Source organism: Leopardus geoffroyi, chromosome C3, assembly GCF_018350155.1.
Source record: "Leopardus geoffroyi isolate Oge1 chromosome C3, O.geoffroyi_Oge1_pat1.0, whole genome shotgun sequence".
Lineage (NCBI taxonomy): Eukaryota > Metazoa > Chordata > Mammalia > Carnivora > Felidae > Leopardus > Leopardus geoffroyi.
The window spans coordinates 81,974,463-81,988,222 of NC_059338.1; the positions used below are offsets into that span (position 1 = coordinate 81,974,463).

Consider the following 13,760-nt stretch of genomic DNA (forward strand, 5'->3'; position numbering starts at 1 on the left):
TTAAAATTTTTTTTACTGGAACTAAATGATGTTGCCATTTTTATTTTTAGGTTTGCTGGCATGGGTAATCTCATTAAGGTGCTAACCAGGGACATAGACCACAATGCAGCACATTTTTTCTTGGACTTTGAAAGTAAGTCTCTTTAGCCCTTCACAGCTGGTGCATAATGGTAAAGGTGAAAGATGAACTATATTCACACCGCAGTGAAGGCTGGCCCGAATATTTGTTAATAAGATACGGGGATCAAACAAAGTTTGCATGATTTTTTTCTCAGTCGTAGGCAAACATCACCATCATATGTATAATTCTTTAGTTTTTCATTTGCTAAAATCATGTTGAGTCTGTAGCCAGTGCTGTCCTTTCATTAGTCCATGAAGCAAGCAGCCTTATGATGAACATTCTAATAGTATGCCTTGGTGACTACGCCCAGCAATGTTTGCTCAGAATCCTCTGATAATTTTATAAAAAATCAGAATCGTGCTGCATATCCAGAATCAATACTTTAAACAACTTCCACAAATTCATAAATAATCCAAATTTGGTTAGAAATATATGCATTATTTAATGGCATGCAGGAAGTAAGTTGAATATTCCGTGTTAAGATGAAATGCAAAGGTGAGCTGTGGCCAAAACTCTTAATATTTGGCTTTGAAATAAATTGTTGTTTCAGTGCAATATTAAACAAGATTATATGTGAATGATTCTTGATAAGAAATTTCTTTTTCAGAATACTAGCACTATTGGAATACTTAAAGAATTTTTCATTATAAGGCCATTAATGAAACTTGTCTTGGGAGAATTTTGAGAAGAAGTAGAGCAACAGTTGTGCCATTGTGTGCAGGAAAACCACATTTCACCTCTAGGTCCTACATACCAACACCTTGAGAACCCGGTTTGCTGTTTGCCAGAGCACAGTCTGGGCAACCCTGAAGGACGAATTCATGGCCTAATGAACATTTTCCCTGTTACTTTTTTTTTTTTTTTTTTTTAAATAAATTTCAGATGTTCTTTTTTATAAAGGGATATTTTCTCTTTTCTCATTCTTGTCTTGACAGGTACCTTAACATGGGGAATCTTCTTAAAGTTTTGACATGCACAGACCTTGAGCAGGGGCCAAATTTTTTCCTTGATTTTGAAAGTGAGAAGATGATTTTCTATCTATTTCTCTTTGCCTGCCGTAGACTGCGTCTGTCCTGCACTAAACGAATGTTTCCACTTTGCCATCTTTTTAACTGCTTTGCATGACTGAGCTATGAATTGTTTGAGTAAAATTTCTGGTGCCTTCTAGAACTGGAAATCATATTTTATAGATTGCATTGTAGTAAAATGTTTTCACTTGAAGTTTTGTGAGAGAGTCCTATCTCCTGGTTGGACATTATAATTGGAGATCTCTACTGAAAACATTTGAGATACTCCGATGAAAACATTTGTATGAAAAAATTGTGGTGGAAAGGACAAATGCTACTTTGAGATTTGTTAATAGAAGCCATATTTGGGGAAAAATTTGTTGCAGCTGAGAAAAATTGACTAGGTTTTAATCATTCTATGTATCTGTTGAAGTATTTTAAATACAAATCTGTTCATGAAGGCCATTCAAAGCTCAGTAACTTGGGCATAATATTAAAAGGTAAGTGTGAACCTTAATTATTTAATCTTTACAGATAATTTGAAAAGTTAAACTCATTATATGTATTTATTTCAGGAATTCATTTTTGTTCTAACTCTAAATAAAAAGAAAAATAATGGGTTCACAGACCTTTAAGTAATTTGCCTTCTGTTTGTTTTATGTTGCATGACCTATTGTAATATGGTCTAAGAGTGGCAGGTAAGTGTCATTGACCCCTGTGCATGTTGGAAAGCTTTTGCTTTTTGGCTGTCTGTATCGCTTTAGCTTATCTGGTTGTCTAATTGAGAACAATGATATCAAATTGGTTGTTTCAGTGTGAATGTTGCTGTTTTAACTTACGTTATTAGAAAATTGTTAGGAAAGGGTGAAGAGATAGAAGGTTATAAGTCGTGTGATCCCGGGCATTTTCATCTGAAATTAAAACATTTGAACAGATTTTTAAATACTTAAAATTTAAGACCTTTTCTGGTTTTAAAAACAAATCCCTTAAAATCTATCCCCAGAGAGTCATTGCATTCTCCATCAACTTCACTTTAGTTTATGTGCTACTACACAGTTCATTCTACTTTGTGAATAATTTAAATATTTTTTCTGTAAACCAGGACAGTTGGTAGGAACACATCAGTTTGTAGCTTACTTCCATTTTATGGAATAATTTGTGGTCTCTGATATGTTCTTTTACTTTTATTACATTCCTATAGATGTTTTGTTACAGTTTGGGTCTTGCGTACAGGCTAGCAAAGAATAATGTCAATATCAGGACCGTATTAAATTGTTGGGTTTTTAGGGGAAGATGTTATTAAATGAAGGTTAGTTTTCTTGACCCTTCTCAACAATTTAACAATGCCGATTTAAGTGCATGTTCAGCATGAATTTTAATCAGCTTGGGGATGTTAAGCAGATTGCTGACTTGAAGATTCTTCTTTCAGACGAGGCGACTTACATTAGAGCTGTATTTTAGTTTATCTGCATCTGTTTCAAACTGGTCTTGTGTATTTTTCTGCTATTCTGTCTCCTTTTTATTCTGTCTCGAATTCCTTACATTTGCAGAATCTTGGCTTTGATATGGTCAAGATCTTGTTCAAGACTTGGCACTTGATCTTTTTATAAACCTAGCATCATGTTTTGGTCAAGTGAGAAGCATGAATTTTAAATATTTTAAAGATGAGTAGTATTGTAAATATTATTTGGTCTTGGTTTTCTAGTCTTTGGGGGTTTGGACCATTATCCTTAAAATTTAATAGCTAATTTAGTAGCAGGAGAACGTTAAAATTGCTAACACCACCAGGGGGAAAATAAGCAATAATGAAGAACTATGGGTAAAGTGTTAACTTGTTAAAGGCAGATGTAAAGTAAAAGGTGATATTTGTTGCCTTTATCAGCCAGTGTAGAACTTTTCGTTTGACACTTACTGGTATTCTGTATATGAGGCCAGAGTTTGCCTGTTGTTACTTCTTATCTAGATTTTTAAATATGTTTTCTTTTGACTCCAACATTAGAGTTCTCTTAGTCAATTTTATCTTTCATCTATTTGCGTATTTTCTTCTTTTTGGAAATATGCATTTGTAAAAATTGATCTTATCATTAGACTATTTTAGGGACTTTTTAGCCCATCACATGGGTCCTCTCTTCAACGGTTGTAGGCCAGACTAAGAATTGTCAACACAATTGACTTGCCAGTTCCTGGTGATTACTGAGAATAAAGCCACATTCTTTTATTAAGTAGAATATTTGGTGTTCCATTGTTCCAGGTTGAACGATAATGTTCAGGTTACGAGAGTAATTTGACTTTATTATTATACTGTTCCATCATTCCATCACTCAGAATGATGGAATAGTATAATAATAAATCTATTTACAGAGAGTAATAAATCTAGATTTACAGTGAGTAAATCTGGCTCACTGCATTTCTGTGGTTGGGCAACTTAGAGAAATAATTCCATACAGATAGATATACTGATATTTTGTATCAAGTTGTGTACACATTAAGTATTCTTGTGCATATAAAACATCTGATGGAATCCTGTAGTTTACACAATGAAGATGTCTGTAAGTCCTTACTCCTTTAATTTACATGCATGCAGGTACATGTACGTGTTTCCACTTCAGTTCCACATTTAAGGCTTGCCCCCTGTGTGCCAGCCAGTAGATGTTGGGATGCAGAGATAACTAAGATATAACCCCTGCCTTTGGGGAGTTCTCAGTCTAGTAAGTTAGAAATGCAAACTGATAATTTCATTTACATAATTACATTCAAGGTGTAGATCACAAGGAATTAACCGTACCTAGCAGCGAGTAGTTTGGACATCATGGAAGACTTTCTGATGGTGACCTTTGAGTTGGGTTGTGGGAGGGTGAGTTAGAATGTTTCAGGGCAAGGTAGTGGAAGGACACTATAGTGAGAAGGAACAGCATCTACAAAGGTCTTAAGGCATGAGGTGACATTTCTGTGTTCAGTGAGACATTGTTATCTACCCTTGAGGTGTACTAGAAAGAGGGCCTTTTTTCTGAAATTATACCTGTATGATTTTATTTTAAGAATAATGGTTCAATTAAGATACAAGCCCAGAACTGCCTCATGAATTTTGGCAGCAGAAATGCTAATGGCAGTATATAAAAGAGCATTGAATTGGGGGCTGTGTAGCCTCTTCTGGTTTGTGGAATTGCTTATTTTATCATGACATTAAGAGCTGTTTCTAATGACAGATCTATAGCCTGAATAACCACTGTATATATTCATTAAATTGTGGTTCTCGGGAGAAGAGGGACTTTTATTTATTTTTATGTCCCTCTCCAACCTTCACATAATGCTTTATAAACGGTAGAAGTTTAGTATTTGTTAGTTAACTCGATTTACTTATCTCCAGGTAGACCAAAATAGAGTAAACAGAGGTGGTGGCTTATAAATGAGGAATAGAGTCTTACTTTCTCTGATTCTTTGTTAAAGTGCCTTTCCATTTAGTCATACATTTCCTCTAATTCTCGTGTCTTTTGTGTGACTTGTCCCCCGCAATCTTGTAAAACTACTGATATCCACTCTTGTAGTCTAACTTTATTTTCCCATTTTACCTCTTGCATATTTTCAGTTGCTTTTGCCCTGTATTTTGGGATATCTTTATTCTGGCATTTTTTTAGATTTATTTTTCCAAAATGATGTAGGATTATATTTGTACAGAGGTAAAAATGCATTATAGCTTCCTTTAACTTATGCTGGAGGTGTATTTATATCTCTGCACCTTCTCATTCTTTCACCAAATACGTGTTACAGAAAATCTGCTGGGCACTGAGTTTACCTGCTGTATATACAGTGTATGCACTGTGCACCGAGGTCCCTGCCTCGATGAGACTTCTGGAGACAGATTGTAAATATTACCGCATGATTGAGGGCAAGACCAAAGCAGAACGACTCCATATCACAGTTGCAATTTTTACGCGATTTGCTTTTTGTTATTTTTCTTCTATAGCTGCTCTTTGCCCCCTTTGTCCCAGAACAGATCGAGTTTCAGCAGTTATTTTCAGTGACTCCTTAATAGGAAAGTGGTACAAAATTGTTGCAATACTTAATTTTACCTGCAAACAATGAGAGCAACTAAAACATGCTTTCAATTCCCTTGAACAGCTTTTTAAAACTTAGCTTGGTGACTGATCACTACTCCTACTCCCAGTAGTTGATACTTTATTTTGTCCTTTTGTTAGCTGGTTAAATGGTAGATTTTTCTCTAGGTAATACAGTGTTTCATTCTTTGCCGTGAAAAATCAAAGTGACAAGTCTTGGTTGCATTATATGATACCATTTTTTGAAAAAAAGCTTTATTTTTATAGTCTTTTTCCCACCTTTTTGCATGACTTGCTATCAGTAACGTGGTGCTTATTACCTGTCTGCTATTTTGTTTGTCTTCATATCTACAGCAGTCTGCAGCAGCTTTCAAAATTATAAATGTGACTTTCCTGTGATAGTCTAAACAGTGTTTAATCAGTGTGGTGCTGGGTATTTTTCCACCCTTAGGGGGAACTGGAATCTTCTCCTTTATTTTTAAATTTCTTGGTACTTACTAAACTTTTAATAATTATTAACCACTTCCAAGGTCTACTTAAATCTACTTGATAATGTTTCTTTTGTATGTAAGTCTCAGTGTTACATTTTTCTGTTAACTTCTAGTCACCATACCAAAAATACAGTTCAGTATTTTCAAACTTGACAAATCTCTTTTGATATATAACAGTCAAAATATTGTCCTTTGTCATGAATTCCCACTTCATGAAGTAAAATGATGATCTGTGTCTACTATTGATGTTATGTCTGTGGTTTCACAATTCCATATGAAAAAGTACAACACTGCTGTTTTGCATGTAAGAAAAGTATTTTTCCCTATTGCATCTGGTGTAAGTATAAAAGTTGCGAGGTGTGCTTTTTTTTCTTTTTTTTTTCTTTTTTTTTTTAGTGTGTGTCTGTTACTTTGGAGATTATGGTCTGGCTAAATGTGAAAATTACTTCAGCTAAATGACAAACCCTGATTTTTAAAAAAACCATTTAGCTGCAATATCAGTATTTGCTCCTAGTAATCCCTCTATGACTTTGTACACAGAGTAGTTTTAATTTGGGTCCTCTTGTGTAACTATTTTATCACAGTATTTTTATTAACAAAGTAGATGATTTTTTAGAGGAGATTTGGAAAATAAGGCAAGATATGAGAACACAAATTCTTAAGTTAGCTTTGCACGTGAATGATACTCTGTTATTGTTGCTGCTGTACTTTTTGAGTATGTTGAAGTTAAAATTTGATACTCTGTTGATTTAAAAAAAAAAACTCGTGTATTTTGACTAGTTGGCAGGTTTTAAGAGGTGGAATTGAATTCTGACTTGCCCATGTGCAAAATAAATACGTTACAGTTATTGGGCATGTGGACTCCCTAGTTTTAAGTGTGAACTAAGTTTCTTTTAACTTTTCTAAGGAAAGAAAGAAAGACATTGTATATTTGTGGGGAGGTGAAGTGGGTGCAGAGAAGTCTAAGTACTAGTTTCACAAGTGGTAGACAAAAGGGAGTTCTCAGAAATGCTCTCCATTCATACTATCAATTTGGTCTGCCTCCCCTTTCCCCGGAAGAAAAATGTTTGTGTGGCGGAATTCAGCCAGCACAGTTCCTCTCTAAAACATTATGTTAATCACGGTGTTTATCATTTTCAGTGCTTCATGCCTTAACTGTAGCATTGAACATGGTCTAATTGGAATGATTTATGAGAAACTCAGTTTCACAGGTTGCCCATTTTTCTCCAAGCCAAAAAAAAAAAAAACAAAACAAAAACAAAAAAAAACCAACTTTAAATAAAAAAGATTTATTCCTTCTTAGAGAAACAAATGACCAAGTTATTAAAAACAGGATTTCTGTTACCTCGAGTTTAGCAGAGAGAAATCCAGATTTAGTCATCTATTAGCATATGTTCTGTGGCTGACACCACAGGTGGTGGAAATGCCCATATGTTTGTGTTCCTGATTATGCTTTTTATGACTGTAATTCTCCCTTCATTTTTCTCTCACTCAGTCCCAAGAATGGGGGGAGTCAGCTTTTGATTTCGTATTTCAAAATTTCAATAACAGCTTTGCAGCTGAAAGTGTCTGGTTTTCAGCAGCCTACTCGTTCTGGAGCAATGTCATAAGTTGAACTCCTCTGCACAGGACTCTTGACCTTGTGCTCATCAGCACAGAAGTTCATTGGCACAGAATTTAAAGTGGTCCGTAGAAAAGGAGAGCATCTAACTACTGTTCTTTTAAAATAGTTTTTAATTTTTCATATCAAAACTTAGTCATTAAAATGAACTTTGTAGGAAAATAGTTGGGAGTCTTAAGCTGGAGATGAACAAGATATATTAGTAGACCTTGCATTTCTGTTGGATTAAAGTAAATCATTATTCATGCATTCACAGTCATTGGTAATGATTACGATATATACCAAGCCATGATTTGTAACTTTAAATAATAATGTTTGATGTTTCCTTGCTCCTTTGTGATATTTACAAACTTGAGGTTAATTATTCAAATGTAGAAGTATGAAAAAATTACCAGTCTTTTCTAAGAAGTGTGAAGTTAACATTGAATAAAATGTTAGGCATCTTTAGAAATTGGGATTGTTCATTGTTTAGAGTTATACATGTACTAAAAAAAAAAAAAAAAAAAAATCATGTGACTGTAAATTTTTTTGTGCTTTCCTGCTATTTAGATGCCCAGCCTACAGAGTCTGAGAAGGAAATTTATAATCAGGTGAATGTAGTATTAAAAGATGCAGAAGGTATCTTGGAAGATTTGCAGTCATATAGAGGAGCTGGCCATGAAATACGAGAGGTAAAGCATGTTTAAACATTTTCCAATAAACTAAAATTCACTACGTCCCTCTTCTTAATCTCCATTGTTTTGTATATACTTTCAAATTCTCTATTGCATATTAATTGTTATATTTAAAGGAAGATCACTTGCATTATTTCAAAAGTGGTTGTATTGATACAAGGGTAAAAAGGAAAACAATGTTGTATAAATACGTAATTTCTGTATATTAAAATTTTGTTAATTTTTGGTTGCTCTTCCACCTGAAATTTACAGTATCCAATGGGGACTATTTATACTTTTCTTTTTGAGAAGAGGAGAGAATGTAACTTTATGTGGCCTTTTGTCCTGCCAGTCTGTTGTTTTCCTTCCTCCCATGCTTCTTAGGAGAAAGCTGCTATCATCCTTGTGGTCTGGACTCCCCCAGCTCTGTCTGATGACTTTACACTATGAAGCAAATATTTGGTGTGGTCTCAACTTGCTTCTCGTGAGCCTCTGAACTTATCTAGGTTTCTATCCATCTATCTCTTACTCCACTTCTTCTGTTTCTCTGAAGAAGCTGTGTCGCTACTTGTTACCAAGATTTATTTCTTTGCCTTTGTTCTGCGTCCTCCTCTTGGAACTTTATTAATTACTCCTTCTCTTAATTAGATCTTTTGTGTTTCTGGTTTCTGCTTGACTTCTTCCCATCAGAGTATACACATAATCAGGTGCCCTGTACCACCCAAAGAAACTCCTTGGCCTCTGGGCCCTTATTTGTATTTCTTGAAGACATAGCTCTGTTTCTTGATTTTTTTTCCCACCCTTCTGCTTCTGTTATTCTTGGGTATAACCAACAGCGCACAGAGGTTGTCAAGGAGCAGTCTGACGCTGGGTTGACGGTCCACATCCAACTCCATTCGTCTAATGATACTTGGAGTATTAGTGAAGGCAGAATTAAATGCAGGCACCAGAAAACAATTCAAGAAATGTTTCGGGCTAAGGGGGCACAGGTGTTTGGCGTTTGGATGGTTAATATGAGGGAGAAAGGGGAGTTACAAATGATTCCAGGGTTTCTGGTTTAGATTAGCTGTTGGTAATATCATTAGCTGAGGGAAATTACAGATTAACGCGAATTCTGTTTTTTACCTCTCATGCACTGGACTGTTGTTGCCTGAATGTCTTGCACATGTACACTTTCCTTCCTTCACATCCCAGCAGTTACTTCCCCCTTACTCTGTTGCCCTAGTGCTGTGCACACGTTTCTTTCATGGTAATCCTCTCTTTTTGAAAAGACCATTGAAACGTAAAGTTCATGACTCCACTACCACCTCCAGCTTGAGGAGGATAAACCTGGTTTCTTACTAATTTTTGTGTCATCGGCACCTAACACAGTGCGTAGTAAGCAGTTAGTAACTGTCGAAGAAAGAAATACAAGAGCTTAGACCAATCTCGCCAATATCATTAGCTTAAGTGAAACCTTAAGATTTCAATAAGTAAAGGCATGTAACCATTTCTGTGAAATTCAAGTTCTAAACATTTGAACATATTTTGAAAAATCAAACATTTATGAAATGTTTAAATGATTAAACACGATCTTAACTAATGAGAAATTAATTTCTTCCCTATAGGTCACAACAGTTCACCAGTTGCTCTAAAAATGTTTCTCCTTGTTGATTATTAGTGCTACAGATTATTTTTAATTGTTCAGTATTATATCATTAGATTTCTTAAAAGTTTGTTTTATGATTGAATTCTGATCAGCTGGTTACGGTTGTCACCTATGAACAATAAAGAAAAAACATCTCATTTGCTATAGAGATACAGACCATTACCTATTTAATATAGACGATTACCTGTTTTTAAGGTTAAAACCCTTAGGATATTTTTCTTTTTTTAAACTTGCCAAGTGAAGGGTTACTCTGCTTCTGTGTGGAAAGGCTCACTACAATGAAAGTGTTTTTTCCCCCCAGAGTCTTTATATTGACTTATTGTAATGTATATGTCAACTTAACTGAATGCAGTTGTAATTTTTTGGAAGAGGGTAAAATGATAGAAAAGCTTCTATATAAGCCATTTCAAAGAGAACTTGTGGGGATGTGAAACCAGGAGCCCTAAATGCTGTGACCAAAGGTTGGAGTTCTCCATAAGACATTATAGTCACTCAGTTCAGTGCTGAAGCCACGTTCAGTGCACTTGTGGCATCCCATGATTGGTCAGGTGGGAAAGTAGGTAAATGTTGCAAAGTTAAAAAAAAAAAAAAAAAGAAAAGAAAAAAGTTTATATAGAAAAATAACACTTGAAGAATAGTAAAAGAAAAGGGGAGAATAACCAGTAATGGTAAGAAATTCACCTGACCAGGCCTTTAGACTTAGTACAGAGGTACCTTCATTTCATTCCTTGGTAAAGGAAGTAAGGACAGAGAAATAAGTAAATAAAATAGATATAAAATATGTAAGCTAGAAAACTCTTAAAAAAACAGCATTTAAATCTATAGATTTAGGCTAAGTGTTTAACCATTCAGGCATTTGAAGAAATTTTCACTGAGGAATGCATATTGATGTTTGGGTTTAACTCTATAAGCAGAATGTATTTCTGAATAATAGAAAAACAATTTAAGAAAGGAAGGTACAAATAAAAGCTGATTGTACCAATATACATATATACAAAGAACAGATGTAACTAGGTACCTGTCAATGTGAAGACTTAAATAAACAACTATTCTACCTATAAAAGAGCACAGTCTATAGAAAAATGTTCACATTTACTAATAATGCATACTGCTGTCAAGCAGTTTTATTGTATATGATGCTAAGTTGTTAAAAGCTCAATACTGGTTGGTTTATGAAGGAACAGGTAGTCTTAATGCAAGTGCTATTATAAAATGCCTTTTTGGAGGTCAGTTTGGCAGTGTGTAAAAATAAGATCTATCAAAATTATTTGTACTCTTGCACCAGATAACTTAGTCTTTCAGATAATATTTTCTGCAATTTGAGTATCTGGTGCAGGAGCATTAAAGTGGAAGGTGAAATGTACAAACCTATACTGAGGATGTGGAGTTAGATATATCTTTGCTTAAATAGTATTTTATTAAACATGACTGAAACAGAATAAAATTTGATTTAATGTAGACTCTGTTAAATACACAAAGCTCATTCTCTAGGGTAAACCACTATTAGGGAAATAAGAGCTCTCCACTAATGTTTTGATATATCTATACCAGTTTTAACAATTCTGAAAATGAGAGTTATAATATCTGCTACATGACAGTCTCACCATTGCCATTTACAAAGTGTCCTTCTCTGTGTTGGGCCGTACTGGGTGCTGTACCAAAAATGTTGCCTAACAGCAGTGAAACCATGTGAAAGGAGAAGGAATCAAAATTACGAGAACCATAACATGTTGTCCTAAAAGAGCAGCCAGTGTCCACTTCTAAATCCAGGCAGGGCAGGGTCAGGGGAAGTCTTTAACTCCCTCAGTTGTGAAAGTGGGTGACGTTTGCCTGCGTGTTTTGATATTATTAGAATGAGTTTAATATTTTGAAAATAATTTTTAGATCCTTGCAAGAAAAGTTAGATAGGCTTCTCAACAGAAGAAAAACAACTTTTAATTTTTATCTGTTTGCTTATTTCTTGAACAATAAAGTTGTACCACTTGATACAAAACATTGCTAAGATGGGGCTCAAGGCTTATAGAACTTCCTCATATATGTGAGAGTAGTAGTATCACAGTCCTTTTGGAATATTCCTATTAACGTGAAATCAGTATTGTTAACGTGTAATGTCAGATTTCCTTCAAATATTTCTAGGTAGTCACATAAATAGGATTCACTTCAGAATCCTGTCGTGTTTGAATATCATTTAAAAACATTTTGTAGGGGCGCCTGGGTGGCACAGTCGGTTAAGCGTCCGACTTCAGCCAGGTCACGATCTCACGGTCCGGGAGTTCGAGCCCCGCGTCAGGCTCTGGGCTGATGGCTCAGAGCCTGGAGCCTGTTTCCGATTCTGTGTCTCCCTCTCTCTGCCCCTCCCCCGTTCATGCTCTGTCTCTCTCTGTCCCAAAAATAAATAAACGTTGAAAAAAAAAATTAAAAAAAAACAAACAAAAAAACATTTTGTATTTAAAAAATCAAGGGACGCCTGGGTCGCTTAGTCGGTTGAGCATCCGACTTCGGCTCAGGTCATGGTCTTACTGTTTGTGGGTTCAAGCCCAGCATTGGGCTCTGTGCTGACAGCTTAGAGCCTGGAGTCGGCTTCGGATTCTGTGTCTCCTTCTCTCTCTGTCCCTCCCCTGCTCATGCTCTGTCTCTCAAAAATAAATGTTAAAAAAAAAATTTTTTTTAAATCAAGAAAATTTGAATATAGTGGCAAGCAGATAAAGTACACTGTGTAAATAATACATGGCCTGTTTATTTAGTTTGTAGCTTATTCAGAGCATTCCCTAAATCTCTCTGGTTTCCATTTTATTTTGCTTTCTTGTTTTTCAGTTTAGTGTGGATGGAGTCAGAGTACTCGTGCCTTGGGGAAATCTAAACATGTCAGTACCTCCTGATAGTGTTTATAAGAAGGGCCTCCCCGCCATACCCGCCATCTTGATTATGAGTTTCAACTTTCAGATAGTGTGTTTAGCTTGTTTGAAAGACGTTGGAGAGAGCAAGCCAGATTGTTGAAAAAAGCATTAAGTTCCATAGAGGATTAAGAAAAGCACCTGTAAGCAAAAGAAAGATGAAAGCAAGAAAATACATTTCTTTGGGAGTAACCCTCTGTATTCAAGAAAGATTGCCTAATGGTTTGAAAGACTGGTCCTATTTTATCGCGCATACCAGGGCTTCCTCTGTTTCCTGAAACCTGTATTTTCTTTTTTTTTTTTTTAATTTTTTTTTTTGCAACGTTTATTTATTTTTGGGACAGAGAGAGACACAGCATGAACGGGGGAAGGGCAGTGAGAGAGGGAGACACAGAATTGGAAACAGGCTCCAGGCTCTGAGCCATCAGCCCAGAGCCCGACGCGGGGCTCGAACTCACGGACTGCGAGATCGTGACCTGGCTGAAGTCGGACGCTTAACCGACTGCGCCACCCAGGTGCCCCTGAAACCTGTATTTTCATGTGAAAATAAGATCGTTGTGATTTTTAAAGATCTAACTATTTTTATTCTTTGGATTTTGAAGGCGATCCAGCATCCAGCAGATGAGAAGTTGCAGGAGAAGGCTTGGGGCGCGGTTGTTCCTCTAGTAGGCAAATTAAAGAAATTTTATGAATTTTCTCAGAGGTTAGGTAAGTTGAAAGTTTTGTAATTATGACTTCCCTAGTGAAAAAGACGTTTATTAATAAGGAATTATGTAGTATTTTATGTTCACGTCACTGAATTTGTTTGCTACGTAGGTGCAGCAGTCTTGTTAGACTGTAAGATTACAGCATGATCTCATCCCTATCAACTCAGCTCTTTATTTAGGCCATTTCCCTCCACAAATTATAACTTCCACAAGGAAAATGTCTGAATTTTGTGTAGCCTAAAGCATCCTAGTATGAGAAACCACTTGGTAGAATTTCTCCCTACAGCAAATCCTTTCCCATAAGTGGAAACTAATCCTCCGGCCCTTTGGGTTATTTAGGTTTTTGTGTTCTTAAAATCATTGCTGCTTATGATCAGTTCATGTTTCTAAAAGTGTACAACATAAGAAATAGGAAGCTGATGAGATGCCCAAAGTTACCTAGGGGAAAGCATCGGAAATCATTCGCTTTCTCCCTTGCTTGGGAAAAATTATTCAGAGGTCAGAATTGTGCCTTCCATTCAGTAAGTAAGCAAAATTGGAGTCCCGGTTTCTTGGAGAAAGAG

At 35.7% G+C, this 13,760-nt stretch overlaps 1 protein-coding gene across 10 annotated transcripts in view; it reads left to right on the top strand.

Moving 5' to 3' along the window:
• CYRIB (CYFIP related Rac1 interactor B) overlaps positions 1-13,760 on the top strand; it is a 148,245-nt gene that overhangs the window by 115,472 nt on the left and 19,013 nt on the right. For 5 of the 10 annotated variants that reach the window (XM_045453676.1, XM_045453680.1, XM_045453675.1 and 2 more), the window contains 3 exons: positions 1,057-1,139; positions 7,845-7,966; positions 13,093-13,198. In XM_045453676.1, coding sequence (XP_045309632.1) covers positions 1,067-1,139; positions 7,845-7,966; positions 13,093-13,198 — 301 coding nt within the window. In that variant the 5' untranslated portion in view covers positions 1,057-1,066. Of the gene's footprint in view, positions 1-44; positions 134-1,056; positions 1,140-7,844; positions 7,967-13,092; positions 13,199-13,760 lie in introns of those variants that run through there. The other 5 variants (XM_045453681.1, XM_045453674.1, XM_045453682.1 and 2 more) reach the window with 2 other exon arrangements.